General features: G+C 53.8%; 1 protein-coding gene across 3 annotated transcripts in view; it reads right to left on the bottom strand.

Annotated features, from left to right (window-relative positions):
• Positions 1-634: 634 nt before the first annotated feature.
• Positions 635-18506, bottom strand: part of TSPAN14 (tetraspanin 14) — a 53414-nt gene continuing 35542 nt past the window's right edge. For all 3 annotated transcript variants that reach the window (XM_081075300.1, XM_081075299.1, XM_081075301.1), the window contains exons 3-9: positions 11884-11934; positions 9460-9606; positions 7776-7946; positions 5725-5850; positions 4496-4540; positions 3417-3536; positions 635-2352 (exon numbers count right to left, since the gene is read on the bottom strand). In XM_081075300.1, the coding sequence (XP_080931426.1) occupies positions 2281-2352; positions 3417-3536; positions 4496-4540; positions 5725-5850; positions 7776-7946; positions 9460-9606; positions 11884-11934 (732 nt within the window). In that variant the 3' untranslated portion in view covers positions 635-2280. The remainder of the gene's footprint in view (positions 2353-3416; positions 3537-4495; positions 4541-5724; positions 5851-7775; positions 7947-9459; positions 9607-11883; positions 11935-18506) is intronic.

Raw genomic sequence — 18506 nt, 5'->3', positions numbered from 1 at the left:
ACAAACCCAACTGAACAAGTCACAACTAGACTTCATCCTAAACTGGGCTGTGACCTGTGAAGAGACTTACAAGAGCTCCATCCACTAAGTCTACCTAAACACAGGAAGCTGTTGGTCCCACACACTGGCAGGGAGGTCGGGGGCCACCAAGTCCCCCAAGGCAGGCTGGGTCAGAGGTGCCTGACAAGGTGGGCACTGCCACGAACCCCCACCACAGATAGGCCAGCAGGTACAGGGCACACAGCACATGCAGCGGCCCATTCCAACCTCGAGTCCCCAAGCTCTTTTGCCTGGATCTTACTGCCTGGGGCTACACAGAAAGAACCTAAAAGAACGTGTCCTCCAGACCTATGAAGTCAAAGTTCTGTTACCATGTGCTTCTAGCTGGGCAGAGCTAAGCCACAAGCCCGCTCATGCCAGTTGTAACCTCCACACAAAGGATAATTGAAAGTGGCTCAGAGGCCAAAACTCACTTGATAAGTTTCGGACTGTGCCAACAATAGGCCTTTACCATTCCCTCCTGTCGTGGCTAGCCACACCCTATCCCGCTGGTCCCCTTGGCAGTCGAGTTTACCGCTGAGATGCTTAATGCTATCTTGATGTGACCCCAAACAAAAAAACCACCAAAACAACAGCATTAATATAAAGATATATTCCATAAAAGAGTTTGGCAGTCAAAGAAAAGCATCACACTTTCTAAAAACACAACCATTCTTCTTCCCCTTGTCTACAGAGAAAATTGTAAAAAAAAAAAAAAAGTTACAACATCATCAACAAACACCCACCAGTATATACCACACTAGCAAGTCAGTGAAGGTAGCACTCAATCCCTGAACAATGAGGACAGAACTGGTACAAGATCCAGAGAAGTGTTAGAAAGTAGCCCAAAGATGCCCAGATGCCCAGCTATCCCTGGGGGGAAGGGCTCAGTACACGAGACAGACTTCATTTCCAAGAGCAATCCCAGGATAGCTCTGATAGGAGGGGTGGACACGGTGACCACAGATATCCTGGTCGGGGAGGGGGAGTCACCCTCAAAGTTAGCAACAAAGTCCCGAGCTTGTCCACAGCTCTAGGCTGGGGACTGCAGCTCGACACAAGGGCCTGGCCAGAGCTTCAGTCTCCAGGGAGAGGCAACGCCAGGCCAGCCAGCCGGCCCTTAGCATGTGGCCTCGAGGGGAGCCCTGGCCAAAGGCTTCAGGCTGGCCGTCTCTGGCTGGGGCTCATTGGCCTTGCAGTCGGGGGACAGTCAGGATTCAAGTTCCGGGTGACAGTTTCAGTAGCACCAAGACCAGAAGACAGCGAGGCCAAGCTGGGAATAGTGGTGTGTGTGCGTTGGGGGTGCACAGAGGAAGGGGAGCACATACATGCCCCTGGGTGGTTAGGGACTGAAAGGATAAGCTGATGGGGTTGGTTCTGAAGACGCTCAAGGGAAGTGAGAGGGGTGTCTTCAGTCCCACACACTGTAAGGCTGCTTAGAGGAGAACACCAGAGGAAATGAAGAGATGCTGTGAGAACATTCTTACCCCTATAAATAAACTATTTACATCCTTAAGGAAAAGAGCGCCCCATTCTGAGGAGAACCACGCCCACGGTCCCCCCCACGCCCTCAGGGCATAATGCTGAGCGACCAGACGCAGTTCTTGGCTGGGAGGACGCAGTTCTTGGCTGGGAGGACGGCAGACCAGGCTCTCCTCCACACCAGTCCATGCACTGGCTCAGGCTTACTTCACTCGGACACGGCTGAGGATCCTGCAAACACCCCAACTCGTGCAGACACCACAGGCCCCCAGCCTCAGAGGCCCGCTTGTTCTTCTCCCCTCCCCTCCCTGCTGGGAACCTTGTCCATGCCTGCGGGTCCCCTATGCACGACCCACTCAAAGAAGACATGGCTGCACTCCGGACCAACATCGATGACATGAGTGGTGAAGAGGCCAGGGCGCCCTGCAGACATGTTTGGGTTCCAGGAGGACCAAGTCAAACCCCCCTCGCAGCCACAGCAGCCGTGTGTCCCTCAGGCACCACCCCCACCTAAAGACATATTCCGTCTGTGGGTAGACTCCCGTGGGGGTCTTGGTCCCAAGTTCCTGCAGGTGAGGAGCCCTCGGTCTTCAGCACCAGCAAGCAGGATCAAAGAGGTCACGTCACGCTGATGCTGAAGACGGGGTGCTGGCTCTGGCGGGGGGCATCCACTTCTCTCCCTCTGGACATACAGTTGATGACAGTGAAGGGCTCTGGCCTCCACGGTGTGGCTCAGCTCCGCTCGCTCACCTCTGCTCCTCAGAAGTGATGGCCGGCCTTCACTGCCTCAATGTCCGAGATCAAGGTCCTCGCCAGGAAGATGCCAAATATCTGAAACCAAAGCCAGCAGAGGTCGAGGTTGTCAGTGCTGGGACATCAAGGGAGGGGCCCTCAGAGCACAAGGTGGTGAGGCATGGCCTGCCATGCACATCACCTCCACCCCCAACCCTCAGAGACTGAGCACGCGGCAAAACAAGACCTGCCCACCAGTAAAAAGTGAGTCCTGGGGGGGGGGGGCTATTTTGCTGTACATACCTAGAGCCTGGAAGGGACCGAGGAGCAGGCACCATCGAAGCAAAGGGACACTCTGCCCTGCCTCCAACACAACTATGCATGTCACATACCACGGGTAGGGACATACTTTGTATCCTGGGTTAAACCGAAAATAACAGGTCCCTGACTGCTTCTGATTTCCAAAATAATAAACCTTCAATGTTTCCTGTAAACCCAGATTCCATAATAAAATCAAGGTTGTGCCTGATTCTGATTGTGCTGGTATCTAAAGCTATCTCCTGACCTTGGTGACCCGATAATCATATGGGAAGACTGATGTTTTTCTACCAGAAACAGACTATGTGAACTTGGTCACCTCAGGAATTTTGCTTCCCCCCCACCCCTTTAAATTCTTATTGTGGTTTGTATTTGGTGAGTGGGATCTTCTGAAGTCTTATTCCTTTACCCGCTTTGCAAGTACATTTTTTTCCCTTCCTTTTCTAGATGCTTCTTCCTGTCTCTCGGCCTTCCTTTGAGATTACTTGACACTTTTGCTGAGTGAGGGGGAAGGAACACTGAGATGGCTGGTTGGCAGTCCCAGGCCCACCTTCCACAGAGCAAAGCAGCAGCACAGGCTGTCCCACGGGTTCCTTAGAGGCTGCCAGCTTCTCCCCAGGAGCTCCGGGCACGCTGGAAAAATACCCAGTTCTCTGACTCACCGAGTTCTTGAGTTTTTCCTGCCAGTTCTTCTCTTGGCAGACACTGGCCAGCCCACACTACTCACTAGGCCTCACTACCCCCCTGGCCACCACCATCTTTCCACATGTGAGAGAAACCTGGTTCACATGAACAGGCACAGCCCGCAAGAGGAGAGGAAACCACAAAGGGCAGTGGGACCAGACCTGTAGCAGTGAGATGGCGATGAAGACACCGGCCACGATGTAAATATTCCGCGGAAGCCAGCCCTCTAGTGCTGGGATGCAGCCTTTCGTGAAGATGACCTCCTCCCACTTGCTCTTCAGCTGCAGGAGAACAGCACAGTAGCCTGAGCCCAGGACATTCCATCAGACCGTCTCCACCCTGCAAAGGGCTCCCATGGGGGGCAGGGCAAAGCTCGGTGCGAACCAGGGACCTGGGAGGCGAGTGCCAAGGACCGACAGACCTCTCCAGGAGGACCACTGCCTTGGTCTGTGTCCCTACACTGGCTAGTGTGCACCAATAACCTACCTAACCACACAGCCTGTGGTACTCTGTTACCACAGCCCTAGCAACTAACACAAGCAGCCATTAAACTCATCGCTGGAGAAGCTGCTGTGGATATGGGCGCCCCCTGTGAAATGGAGGTCACTGCAGGACGATCTGAGGTTTCCCAAACTGGAGGTGCGCATCCCCACTATCCATGGCCAACAGGAGGGGTGTCCATCAACGCCCCGAGATCCCTCTCCTTCAGTACAGTCGTTCATGTCCCCAACAGTCACCAGAGCAAGGGCCAGGGTGGGGACTCGTTTCTCCTCACTTCCAAGTGCACACTCTGTGGCCTGCAGAGCCCCCGAGCACTGACCCTGTTCCTCCAGAGACCCCTCTCCCTCCTTTGTCACCACTGCCTCCATAGGCCGCTGGACCGAGGAACAAGCTCCTGCAGCTTCAGCCTGAGCCCCTACATAAGACACCTTCTGGGGCTCCAAGGAACCTCTTAAAAAATGTAGTCTTTGCTCCCCCAGACTTGACCTCTCTCCACTGACGTAGCAACTGCAAGGTTGTGTGGGCTTGAAATCACACGCACTCCCGACCCCGAGTCTTGCCGCTAGCTCGGGCGGAAGTGAGTGTGGCGGGCTGCTGCTGCGGCCCACCCGGCGCCCGGCACCTTTAAGCTTCACCCCCCAGCGCCCCCCACGCCACTTAGCACTTGCGCTAACTCGGGAAGTTGGACCGCCGGGAATTAACCTGAAGAACTGAAAGTGACAAGCACTGGGACTCTCACCTGAGTCCGGACGTCATATCCGCACTGTGTGTTCACAACTTTTTGCTGTAAGAAAAGCAGAAAAAATTAGTCATTTCATTCCCTTGAGAAGCCATTGGTCGGAGTCTCCAGAAAAGTCACAACCAAACACCAGCAAACACCAGCACGAATTCCATTACAGCTCACGTCCTTTAATCATGCTGCCAACGAACCTTCCTGCTAGGGTGGGGTCAGTACAGTTTCTGTGTGAAAGGCTAGACAGTGAACACTTCGGACTCATCTATGCAGCTCTGCCTGCTGTGGCAGTGTGAGAGCAGCCAGTGACGTCATGGAAACACACGGGCACGGCTACGTTACAAGGAAACTTGATACAGACACTGAACATTGAATTTCATATAATTTTCATGTGTCATGAAATACTGTCCTTCTTTTATGGTCAACCATTTAAAAATGGCTGAAAGCATTCCTAGCTCGAAGGGTCACATAAAAACAGGCAGCAGGCCCGATCTGGCCATGGGTCAGAGTTTGCCAATCCCTGAGCTGGGAGGTAAAAGCTACACTTGCTCAGTATTTCAGTCACAGCAGAGACCTCAGATACCAGCTACGCAACCTCAGCAAACCAGAGCCTCTCCCCACCGGGGAACTGGCTCATGCAACGGGATGAGGCTGGCTGCCCACAGCCCTTTTCCCTAGCAGCAAGCCCACGTAACAGCACCAAGTTCTGCTCAGGCTCATTTCAGGCAAATATCCAGTGCTCCTTCACATGTCACCCCCAAGAGCTCAGTTTCTGGAACCCAAGGACCCGGGCTGTGGACTGGGAATGCAAACAGGTGAAGAAGAAAGAACAGAGCAGACTTCTCCACCACCCCCAGGTAGTGAAGTACCCATACTGTCCCTGTGGGCTTCTAAGAACTGGGTGTTTTTCTCCAGAGAAAAGAGAGTGAAGAGGGCAGACCACGGCTCGCTGCATTCCTAGCAGCATGTCCAGGCAACCGAGTGAGAGCCCCTCGAGGGAGGGATAAGACTGTTTTTCTCTGCTTCACCTAGAACACAAAAGCCAGGGTGGGCCGTGCAGAAATGTTCCCGGAATTTATCTGTGTAGGATTTCAGAGCTGCAGGAGCCCTGGGGTGGGACATGGAGGGTGGGCACTCATTCCATCTGCAGAAGAGAAGCAGCCCGGGGCCCTCAGTCAGCACTGCTCTGCTCCAGGGGGGCCGCGTGCTCCACGTGCCAAGCACAGACCACTCACCGCGGGGTCCGGGACACAGCAGGAGAAGGGCACCCCGCACTTCTCACGGCTGTAGCTGGCACCACTGCAGTTGAAGTAGACATTGAGGTCCCAGTCCTCAGGGCCATACGCCCCACAGCACAAGTTCTGCAATCAGAAAAGCCGAGAAGCATCAGCGTTTCCAGCCAGGGCTGTGGCCGCCTGGCACAGGGTATCAGGCCTGGGGACGCGACGTTAGGTGCGCCTAACGTGTGTACCTCACACAGAGAAATGGAGGCTGCCCCACTGGTCTCCCCACAGGCACAGAGATACTGAGCTCTGTCAGGTAGCCCTTTACAAAGGAAACTGAGGCCAACACACAGGGCTGGCTCCACGGCACTCTGGCCTTGGCACGGGCTCAGCTGGTCCCTCCTCGGCCCGGAGCCTTGCCTTCCTCCCATCCCCCAGCCCAGAGCCGGTGTCTCACTGCCCTTGGAGGCCCCTCGGCACCTCCAATGTGGTCCCCTATACCCCCAAGAGAACACCTCGTGGGCAGTATGTCTTCCTTCCTAAGAAATTTCCAAGCTGGTCCCATCTACCTTTTTCGTTTCTTTACAAAAAACAGCAGCTGAGTATCTACTCCCAAGGCAGGAGTTATAACTAGGGCGAGTGGGAACACAATGAAAGCTCTGCCCTCCCCTTCCCACCACCCCAATGTCTGGTGTAGTTGCAAAGAGAGCCCCCATTTGTCTAAAAGAGTGTAACACCAAGCACACTGAAAGCAGTGCTGTGACACTCGTGGCACCCCAATCCAAGAGCAGATTTCGTTTTGCACTTGTCCTTACAGCTAACATGGTTACGGCCATAATCACAGCAAACATACAACCGGGATTTCTGGTATTTTTACTGCTAAAGTAAAATCCCATCTCCCCATCTCTACCCCTCCGTGATTCCAGTTGTTCTAACGATGACCTAATAGTTCACCATGAGGAAGCTCCATAATTGACTGAAAACCTCTGGGAAATTCTATTTCTAAAAGGCAAGGGAGGCAATGGAGTAAACTACAGTGTCTTCAAGGCCGATGCAGGGAGGAGCCACCCAAGACAGTATGAAAATGGAGAGAGAGAGAACGGCAGCTTTGAACAGAAAAGGCACAGTAGGGACATCAGACAATGGCTGGGACGTGGTGACTTTCACAGACTCATACAGATCACAACATAGGAAGGATGTCTGGTCACAGAGATGGGTTTTGCCGGATCCCATGATACTTGAAATGAGGGTAAACAAGTTTTGGTTAATAATGAGAACAGATCAGTTATTTTTAATGCTTTTGGATTTATTTTCTTCTCAGAACCAAAATGTTCCATATGAAAAGTTCCTGAGGAAGCTAGGTTTTCTGGCAGTGCCTGGCTCAAACGAGAGCCTTGCACAGGCCAGAGTGGCGAGAAGTGGGTTCCTCCCCGGGGGAGGCTGGCTGTGGTCCAAGCATCCAGGTGCAGCCGCACACATGGGGACACAGAGGTCAGCTGGAGAAAAGGCCACGGCCTGGGACTACTTAGACACCCCCCACGACCCCCCCCAGACAAGTTCCAGGGAGGTTACATTCCTCTCTATCTGAGGAAGTTTCCTCCAGGCAGCTCTGTCCTCTCAAACAGGAAGGGGAAAAGGTCCCAAGGAGGAAGGAGACAGGAATAGCCTCAGACAGTGAGTCATGTGCCTGGGAGGAAAGAGTCCTACCCCTCAGTACCCACAGCACCCAGGGGACTGTCGCCGCCTGCGTGGCCAGGGCTAGAGAGGCTGGGACCCCACAGGGGAGAAAAGCACTGGGATCCTGGGGGAAGGTGGCCATGGGGGCAGCTGGACTTGCCTTCCCAATCCAAATTGGGGGAGGGCATGTGGAGAGGAAGCCTGGACTGTCAGGCAACCGTGAGCAGGCAAAGCTACACCGACCAGAAATGACCAGAAATGGAGGGAGCCCTCCAAGGCCTCCGTGCCCCGGTCCCCACTAGCCTGGCTCCCAAGCAACACACACAGGCTCCCGCCAGGAAAGGAAAGCACGCGCTTCATCTGGGCACCGTCATGGGAGTACTTACGGCTTTCTGAAGGGAGTCAATGAGGTTCTGCAGGTCAATGTCGTCCCGGTAGGATCTGATGTTGCTCTCAAAGAACTCCCGGAACCGGTCCCTCACCCAGTCCTGGAATAAGAAGGCCAGCACAGCCACGGCCAGCTCCAGGAAGAAGATGAGCACGATGGCGCCACAGAACTGCAGGGGGATGAGGACGGGAGTGGGAGTCACCACACCTCCAGCCCCAGCCAGATGCATAGCCTCATCTGACCCGAGACCCACGTGGGGGCCCTGGGAACCCCACATCATTAGCTGAGTGACCCTGGGCAAGTCCACCTCATCTGTAAAATGGAAACATTCAACCCTACTCACATCACTGCATTGTTGGCTTAAGAGTCAAATGAGCTCAAGTACGAGAAAACTCTAAGCCAATGTATCAGGCATCTCCTATGAAGTGCCCTCCTCAACCAACGTAGAGGAAACCCCATCACAGGAATGAAGGGCTATGCTATCCCCAGGCTCTCCCCTCCTCAAGGCAGAGCCAATGGCCCAGACACTATCTGCCAACTCTCCTCGCACACACAACCATCTGAGTTGCTAGAAATCTAACCCGTCACCTCCACTTTAGGGTAAGGAAACTGAGGCTCACTCAGCTGTGTAGCTTGCCTGAGGTGGCATAACTCACGCATGACGTGTGAGCTCCCTGGCAGGGCTCTGTACAACGCTGGAGCGGTCATGTTATCAGTACCCACTCTGTACGTGAGTATATGATGGTCAACTGCAGAAAGCACTCTCCAGAAGCACAGCTGCCCCGGCCACAGTAGAGGTGGCATTCTACAAGGGCCCGCACAGCCACAGGTCCACACCCCTCCCTCCCACTGAGGCTGACTTCCAGCCTGCAGAGGTGTGTTCCCACCACCATTATCACCATCCACACAGCCTAAGACAGGGTAACACACACATGCACACACACATGCAAACATACGTACACACTGGGCCCTCCAGAATGGAATCTCCATTCACACGGAAGCAAGGTACTAAACACATTTTTAAGAAATTAAAAAAATTATGGGAAAAAAGCATGTGTTTTGCTTTTTAAGTCAAGCCCAGGAAAGAGGAAGCTTGAGCTAAAAAATTCAACAAATAATATATTGGAAAACACGATTATGTGTTTTTCCCATCAGGTGCTATTTAATTTTAACTGAATGCATTTCAAAATGAATGTGTTATCTAAATATAAAACTAACTCGCAGTTCTGCCAGCAAATTAAGCATTCTGCGCTGCACATCCAATACACCCTGGAGGAGGGAAATTTCCTAACATTACTGACAATATCTTTTGATCTTAGTCAGGAAGGGCAAAAGTGAGCAGCAAACAAACAATTCCTTTAGAACTCGGGAGGGAAGATAAAAGGCGGGGGAGGAGGGGGTTGGGGGGGCAGCTGGCCTAGGAGCAGCCAATTCCTCCCACTGGGAGCTGAACTCCAGGGTCCAACTCCTCTTTCTGCAGGACTGAGGAGCTAACTCAGCTGATTGTTTCCTGAAATCTTACCATTCATGCAAGGGCTGCCCCCTCCCCGCACTGAAGGGCTGGGGAGGCTTGTTAAGAGCTACCTGTTCCGACCAGATAAGTAACACCCTACCCGGCAGAGCCCACCCCCGACCACCACCGCAGCCCTGGCTCCTCCCATCCCGTCCCTGGGGCCACTCACAAACTTGAGAAGGCAGATGTTCTCCCGCAGGGCCCCCACGCAGCCAGCAAACCCCAGTGTGAACATCACCACGCCCACCATAAGGACCAGCACCACAGGGTCAATTCCATGCAGTCGGGTCACTTTGGTAAGGTCGGACAGCACCCCCTGAAAGAAACAAAGATGGGCAGGGCAGGATCAGCCTCGGAGTCAAGGGTGCCCTGAGAGGTCGGGCTGTGTCCAGAACTAAACTAGCCACGTATCAGGATGGGGGCCTGCCTTGCGAGGCTCAGTCACCTCAGTCTGAAAAAGCCAGGAGAGGGCCAGCCCGGTGGCTCAGGCAGTTAGAGCTCTGTGCTCCTAACTCTGAAGTCTGCCGGTTCGATTCCCACATGGGCCAGTGGGCTCTCAACCACAAGGGTGCCATTTCGATTCCTCGACTCCCACAAGGGATGGTGGGCAGCGCCCCCTGCAACTAAGATTGAACACGGCACCTTGAGCTGAGCTGCCACTGAGCTCCCGGATGGCTCAGTTGGTTGGAATGCGTCCTCTCAACCACAAGGTTGCAGGTTCGACTCCACAAGGGATGGTGGGCTGTGCCCCCTGCAACTAGCAACGGCAACTGGACCTGGAGCTGAGCTGCGCCCTCCACAACTAAGATTGAAAGGACAACAACTTGACTTGGAAAAGAAAAAGTCCTGGAAGTACACACTGTTCCCCAATAAAGTCCTGTTCCCCTTCCCCAATAAAAAAAATCTTTAAAAAAAAACAAAAAAGCCAGGAGAGAGTGTGGCCCTGGCCCCTTCAGAGGCCCCTCTGCCCAGCAGCCCCCAGGGCCTTCACACGCATCATTCCCGGGCTCCATCTAGGCTGTGAGTTCCTCCCAGGCAGAGCCCACACATGCAGCCTCAGGGTGCCTTGTGCCAGGCCGGGGTGCAGGGAGCCCGAGAGCCCTGTGACTTTTGGTCAAGGCAGCCTGTGCCGTGACCTCACCCTGGCCTCTGGACACCTGGCGGCTGACTTCACACTCAATTCGTGAAGGGCACCACTGTCTTGAGATGAAAATGGCTTCAATATGAACACTCTTGTGCAAAACACACCCACCAAGGGCACACACGGACAGCACTGCCCGTAAAACATCTTGTGGTGATGGTGGGGTCGACATCTGCACAGTTCAAAGCAGTAGCCACTGGTCACATGTGCTCCCTGATACATGGCTAGTGACACGAAGGAACTGAATTTTAACTTGCATTTCACTTCAAGTAACTTAAATATAAGTAGTCTCACGTGGCTAGTGGACAGAGCAGTTCTACAGGAATCAAAGGAGAGAGGAGAAAACAGCAATCAGACCAGGCAACCCAGCTGGGACCAGGCCGCTGGGTGAGGAAGCAGCCAGGTCTACACTCCGGATTCTGCGGGTTGAGCTGCTATTCTGGAGGTGGCCACACGGTGGCGCTGTGAATCGTGACTTGCACCGGCTTCCAGTTCACGAGGGCAAAGACACGCTGTATCTCAGTTCTGCCTCTAGGGCCTCCCTTGAAGGTGCCCAAATCCAAAGGCTGGCCTTATCCAGTTCCGAAGGCCATGGCAAGAAAGCCCATAGATATAAGACCTCCTGCTTCCTCTTTCTGGAGGCTCAATTGAAGAAACAGAACCCTGGGCCTGAGGCTCAAGAGGAAGCTTTAGTCCCCACTGTTTCCTGCCTGCCTACTGGACCTTGTTCCTTCTCTCCCTTCCACCTCCCTCCCTGTTCAGCCCTTACCACCCACGGACCCACAGAGCAAAAGGTGGCACCACAGTTCCATGCTGTCCACATCCAGTCTAGTACCCTCCCGGGAGTTCCAACTGCGCTTTGCCCTTCCGAACAGGAAAAGCCCGGCCTCTACTCCTCACCTGTCCTCCACAGGATGGGCAAAGAGGTGCACAGGTAAGTACAGACCTACCCCTGCCCCACAGGGCACCCAGGGGCACATAGCTCAGCCTTGCTCCCTGATTCTGGGCTTCCTTCTGTGGGCAAGGACAAGAGCTTCAGGAATATACTCAGGGACCTACCTCCCTGCTCCCAGAGGCACAGACAGAGTCAGGAAGGCGGCCCCAGGCCTGCCCTGGGCACAGCTGCAGACAAGCCCCAGGGCGACTTGGAGCTTCTGGGCACAGAAAACAGGGCTCTCCACACTCACAGAGCTCAAAACCCCAGCCAGCCCAGCCAGCGCAGGCCTCTCACAGCGACCCTAGCTCGGGGCAGCCGCAGCACCCCGGGAGTTTTCACGGTAAGTTCAGTGACTATTTCCGAGAGCTGGTTCTGTAAATATTAACGCTTACACATCAGTACCTCACACGAGAAATGCCTGTCAGGGAGGAGACTGGAGGAGGAAGGGGCAACCGAAGCTGAAGGAACCTGGTTCTGGCTATCTGACGCTCAGGGTCCTAGTGAGTTACACCTACCTTTTCGCTCCATGCCCACAGTCCGGCTCCAAGGAAGGCAACACCAGCCAACTGAGCAGGGGTGAAGTAGGGGAGCAGAGAGAGAGAAAGAGACAGAGACAGAGTTAGGTTGGAAACCAGCACCACGAACATGCTTCTTAGACGAGGGTCCACAGCGCTAGTCGGGATGTCAATGGCTCGTGTCCATGCTGGGTGGAGCAGGGGCAAGGTGGTCCCTCAGCCCCTGCAGATGACAGGGTCTGCACCCCAGAACAAAGGTGCGCCAGGCTCTTCAGGTACCCACACCTACCTTCCCTGAATGTTCGGACAAACTCCTTCAACCCCACCCGCCCCGTGCAGAGTCAAACATCTGAGAGCACACCGTCCTGGAGAGACCAGAGTCAGACATCAGGCCATGCTGTTTTTGCCCCGTTCCGCAAGCCCCCCAACTTATTTCAATGCACTATCTGGTGTATAAGAAGACATCGCCCCTCGTGACAGCTGCCCCATGCAGCTAAGGCTCAGCATAGGAATGGGCACCGCTTTCTGGGGCACAGAGCCCAGCGCCACCTCTGCCACCCACCTCCGGCCTCCAGCCCTGGGCAGTCCCAAGCACACACAAGCAGCTGCCCGGGCCATTCGCTGGCCAGAGCTGGGCCTCCTCCACATGGTACCTACACTGCACACAGGGCGTACCTGTGCTTGGGATATTCTGGGTTATTCATTACTACATCAATACAGACCTGTGCCAAGCAATGTGCTCACCCCAGAAAAGCAGCACCCCCCCAACCCTGACTTCCCACCCACAGGAACCCGCTAGGGCCAGGCAGCCTCACCTGCACCGCCAGTACACCACAATACACCACACAGATCTCTGAATCAGGGAGGATTTTTGCCATAAAACAGAATACCTCATGGTCTCTGTAAACTGCACAGCCTTCTGTTGTTCTGTTTCATTACTTCCTACCATGCCGGCATTTAGCTCCATATATCAGTACCTCACAATAAATAGGGTGAGGTGCCTCTCTGGCTCTGTTTCCTAAGTGTATTCTCAAAGCTTCAGGACACTGCTGCGGACTTTATTCACTGCTAGGTCCAGGAGGCTGGAGTGGGAAGGAAAGGCCCTTTAAAGAAAGCCCCGGGAGATCTCAGCCTCTTTTGCAATACAGACCACTTTCAGAAAATGCGTCCATGTCCAGTATTTTGGACAGAATTTCAGAGGGTTCAAGGACTTCTCATGGCTGGTTCCCACACAGCCTGTGGACCCTGAGTGAGGAAGCCCTGCCCAGCCCTGATCCCTCTATTTTACAAAGTGGAACACAGGACCTCAAAGGACCAAGACCAAAACGCCACGCAGCAGTGGAGAAGGGCTCAGATCCCAAGTCTCTGTTTCATTCATTCATTCACTCACTCATTCTACAAATACTGACTGAGTACACCCTAAGTGCCAGGCGCCGTCTCAAGCTCTGGAGCCAGCCCTGAGCCACACAGGCAATATCCCTAGGCTGTGGACCTCGGGCTCTAAGGGGCCCACAAAGCGTCCTTTCCACCACACCACACCGACCGTTGGCTTGTCAGTCCTCCAATGGTCAACTACTTGACGAAAGTCCGTTTTCTTGATGGGGTGCATGACCACTTCCTCTCCCCAGTGTCTGACACTGCATGGAAAGCAAGCCCCAAAGTGACCAGTCACTGCCTGCTGATGTCATCCGCCACAGCTGGTCATCCAGTCCCTTCTCTACCGAGGCACTGACACACTCAGCTGTGGGGCCACAAAGCTCACACTCAGGTTGTCTTCCTCCCCCGCTGTCTCCTCAGTTCCATCTGTCAGCTGGCTGTCCTCTTTCAGGACCAGACTCTACATGCTGGTGAGACGGACTGCTCAGGCCTGGAGCCCTCAAATGCTTTCGTAATTCCCATGGCATTCAATTCTATCTGTATGTATACTGCCGACTCCCGAATCCAAATTTCCAGCCACACCTGCTCCGAACGTCCGCTTGACTTGTCCACCTGAGAGATCGAAGGACAACATTTTGAACTTAATGTGCCTCCAAATAGAGCCTTGGTCTCTCAGCCCCCAACCAACTCCTTCCCAATTTTTCTTTCCCTTTTCATTAAATGGTACCACTGTCCGTCTACTCATTCATTAAAGACAGAAAACCTAGACCTCATACTTGATCCCTTTCTTTCCCTCCAACTCCACATTCACCCAATCAGGACCCTCTGCTGGTTCTGCCTCCGAAATCCATAGTGCATTTGGCCCGTTTTCTTCCTGACTGTTCTCACCCTGCAGGAACCGGCCTCATCTCAGCCTCCTCACAGGACCACAAGTAACTAGAACAAACCTTTAAAATAAAGATCAGATAACTCCACTCCTTCAAACCCTCCAATGACTTCCTTTTACACTTAAAATGTAACTCAAACTCCTTGCCACAGCCCACAAGAGCCTACACGGCCAGCCCTGGGCCACCTCTCCAACCTTGTATCCTGCCCATCTCCCCACGGCAACCCTACTCCCAGGCCACCCCGGCATTGTTACTAGTTTTTGATCCCACCAAACTCATCCTGCCTCAGAAACTTGATGCTATTCCCTCAGCCTAGAACGTTCTTCCTCCATAGCCCTTCCTGGCTTTCTCCCTCACGTCATTCCAAGTCTCTTCAAATTTCACCTCCTCAGAGACGCCTTCCTCTCCTGCCCTAGGTGGACAATTCCCCCTCCATCACTCCTGATTACCTCCCTGCTGGATTTTCCTCCTGGCACTCAACCCAGACCACGTGAGGTTCTGCCTGTCTGTGTCTCCCCAACCCGAGCCCTGTGAGGGCAGGGATGTTTTCTCTTTTGTTCAGAATTGTATCCCAAGAACCTGGAGAAGAACGTGGCCCCATAGGGACAGAGTGGGCACAAATGAGTGCGTCGCCAGAGCTCCCAGACGAGGGGTTATTGCCTGTGATCCTTCCTGCTCCCCTCTGGCACAGTCATCCCCGGGTCTAACTCAATCGAAATGCATTCAAATCAAGAGAGGGCCAAGTAAAAGCCCCGCCTCGCCCAGCTCCAAGGCCAAGGCCTACACAGGGCATTGGGGTCAGAACAGGACAGAGCCTGGAGGCTGACCATCCCTATCCCGTATGCAGTGTCCCCAGGAAGCATTCTAGCCCCTGCCTAACCACTTTCCACGACAGCCCACCCTCGCCTGGCACCCCGTGGGACGGTGCGGAAAGTCTGCCCCTTGGGAGTCGCCCCCATGGAGTCACAGTCCATTTGCGCCACCAGCTCCCCACCACTGAGCACAGCTCCCCTGCTGTCACAGGGACTGAGCCCCAGGAAGGGCTCGTGTTTTTTTCCATTCTGTTTTAAAGGAAGAACTAAAGTGAACTCGCACAAGAAGACAGGAACTGGGCGTGGGGGGGTCACATGCCAGATCATGGGTTCAATGAATACTGGCCCAGGGCAAACACTTTGGGGACCAACACTCGTTTTAGAGACGAGCTGACTGAGGAAAGACCAGACAGGGGAAGTGACCTATCTGGGTGCTCAGACGACAACCCCTTGAACGAGCCATGACACTCGCCAGCTTCACCGAGCTCCCAGCAGAGCGCCTTCCTTGGAACTGTCTCGGGCAGATGGTCTGTGGGGCCAGGCTGTCCACTCTGGTTGCCAACCATATGGGAGTGACAAGACAGCTAGGTGTCTTCCAGCTTCGGGAACCTTCCTCATTTCTTTTCTATGACCTGATTAAAGTCCGTCCCAAAGAATGAGGCCCACCAAGCCTAAAGGGAGGCCAGCCTCGGACTATCAGGCACATGCACTGCATTGGTCACCACTCTTCCCTGGTGCCAGGTGCTGCGTTAAACATAAACACTTAAAACACCTCAAGAGGCCCTTCCCTACCTATGGCACTGGTACCACTACCCCCACTTTTCAAATAGGAAAGCTCAGATATAGAAACTTTGGTTATTTGCCCCAAGTCACTGGCTAGCTGGTGGCCGAGTTAGGACCAAACCTGAGTGTCTCTGACCCTCCTGACACCCACTATGTCACCGCCCACAGGGCAGCCACCCAGGCCAGCAGGAAGGGCCAGTCACAGGGGCTGGGACGTGTGGGAGTTTCACAGAAGGGGCTTCTGGGCCATGTGACTCTAAAGCCAGCGACCCCCACTGTCTATCAGGTGGGGGGGATCACCATTCCCACCCAGGGCAGGTGTCCAAGGGAGCGGGGCCTCTTCTTTGGGGGGGGGGGCACGGGTTACCATTGCAAACATTCAATATTGGCCTTTCCACCTAAGCCACAAAGGTGAGAGGTCCTCTTGGGGCGCTCTGGGCTGGCCCAGCCCTACCTGGTCCCTGAAGCCACATGGAAACCCACTCACCATGTGAGCAAGCCTGTGGCACTTGACTCAGGCAGGTTCAAGGCACAACACAAGTGCAGACACCTGGCCTGGCCCTGCTGGACTGGAGGACGCTTCCAACACCACGCAGGTCAAAAGCAGCCCCGTGTCACCCACACTTTAGTGGCTCAGGCCCCTTGCAGGAGCATTTGTGCGAAAGTACTCAGGCAATTCATGCAGCCCTAGAGGCCCTTCCTCAGCAAGCTCCAGGGAGACCAGCAGCAGCAACGCAACTGTTTCAGGCTTTGCCTTGCTAGCCTCTGGTTCTTGCAAATTCCACGGCTGATGCAGGCTGCCATTCAGAGTCCCTTCCCCTGAGCCATCTATGGGAGCCTCAGAGAAAACCAGAAGGAAACACAACAAAGAGTAAACCACTGAAACTAAAGGTAGTCCAGAGCAGTGCTGAAGGAACTCCCAGCCAAGGGTCAACCAGTTCTTCTCCAGTCCACTCTGCAACTTAAGCAACAGGACTTCATGCAAGTCTGGGAACTTCTCTGAGCCTGTTTTCCGCTGCAAAATGGGGTGACCTTCCCTGGGTCATAGGAAGGTTGTAGGGCTGAAAGACGTATATACCTGACATACTTACCCTGGGGCACAGAGCCATTCTGAGCGGGTGCTGCCCTCCTGCAGTGGTGGCAAAGCGGAGGCATGGAGGGGCCTTCAAGATGCCACCAGCATTTGCTGGACTGAAAACACTCTGCACCCTCCTTCCATCCCCAGAAATCTCCCAGCACCACTTCTTGTGCTAAGACAAGATCCTCCCTTCCAGAAACATCTGTTTCATTGGGTTTCTAGAGACAACAGTAAAGTGGAGTTTAGGGAAACAGAGCCTTCTGGAGGCTTTTCAAGTGAGGCAGGGAAGGACGATGGAAAGAAAACAGGGCAAGAAGTGGGAGAAGCTAGAACAGAGTCTCACCTCCGTTCCTAACTCACCCTGCGGCCTTGAGAGAGCCATCCCTCTCTTGGACCTCAGTTTGCCAGTCTGCACCACTAAGCAGTCAGAGACCAGTGATCCCCATGCACCTCCTGCTGTCTAAGCTTTGCATTCATAAATCACGCCAGGTGGAGACCCCATAGTCCTGACTCTCTCCAGAACAGGAAATCTTGACTCCAGGCCCGGTGAGTTCAGAGAACACCAGAGAGACTTGTAGCCACACGAAATGACAACAACTCAATTATTGGCCAAAAGGACTCCAGAGAGCATAGACCACAGACCCAACCTGGCCCTGAGAGCCCAGTGGGCTGAGGAAGAGTGCCAGGGCATCTGCCAGGGTTAGGAGGCCTTGCCCCTCAAGGCTGTGGCTACTCTGAACCTAAACAGAACAGGAAATATTCCTTTCACAATGGTACCACTTCTCAGTGGGAGTTTGGAAGGTGTGGGAGCCAGAAAGGACGCTAGAGCTCAGCTTCCTCATTACAGAGGGAAGCAGGGCCCAGGACAGGATGGTGCTTTGCACAGGGTCACACAGCTATCACACACCAGCTTTTCCTCCTGCCGGAAGGGTGGTTCTGAGAATAAGAAGCATGTGTGCCCTTCCTAGCACACGCAGTGAACCCATGCTAGCAGACACAGCGGGAGGGGTGGAGACTACCCAGAGGGTTCTAGGGGCAGCTTCCACAGATGTCTGTGTTCCCTGATAACAGAGAGCGAACCCCGCCCAGGAATCTGAACATGTCAAAGCCTTTGAAAGGAAGGAAGGAGGAGGGCAGAGTCATCCAAGGGAGGTTAGAGGCAGCTCCCCAAGCAACTGAGAGAAGGAACCCCCAACCCAGCCTCACCCCAACCCCAGCCGCTGCCATCACTGGCACAGATCAGTGATTAACAGCGGACAGAAAACCAAGATACCAAGCCAGGGCTCGACACTTCTATAAGCCAAATAGTAAATACTTTCAGCTCTGCACAATGGATGGTCTCTGTTCCAACTCCTCAGCTCTGCTGTTATAGCAGGAAAGCAGCCACAGACAATATGTAAACAAATGGGCAGGGCTGTGTTCCAATAACGTATGTGCAAAAACAGGCAGAGAGCCAGGTTTGCCCTGCAAGCCAAGTCCTGTACTCAACTATCAAACGCTAAAACCATTTGGACCTACAGAAGAAAGTCACGATTTTCTTCAGCTCAGCCACATGAACCCTGGGACATCCCTGTAATTCAGGTCTACAACCCTGGTATGTTTTTATATTACCTCATCAGGTCTTACTAGCCTAAAACTGCAAACAATCCCAATGATACATTCCCACAACAGAATGTTACACAATGA

This window comes from Rhinolophus hipposideros (assembly GCF_964194185.1).
Source record: "Rhinolophus hipposideros genome assembly, chromosome: 15".
NCBI classification, from domain to species: Eukaryota; Metazoa; Chordata; class Mammalia; order Chiroptera; family Rhinolophidae; genus Rhinolophus; species Rhinolophus hipposideros.
This window is presented reverse-complemented; position numbering and strand designations above follow the sequence as displayed.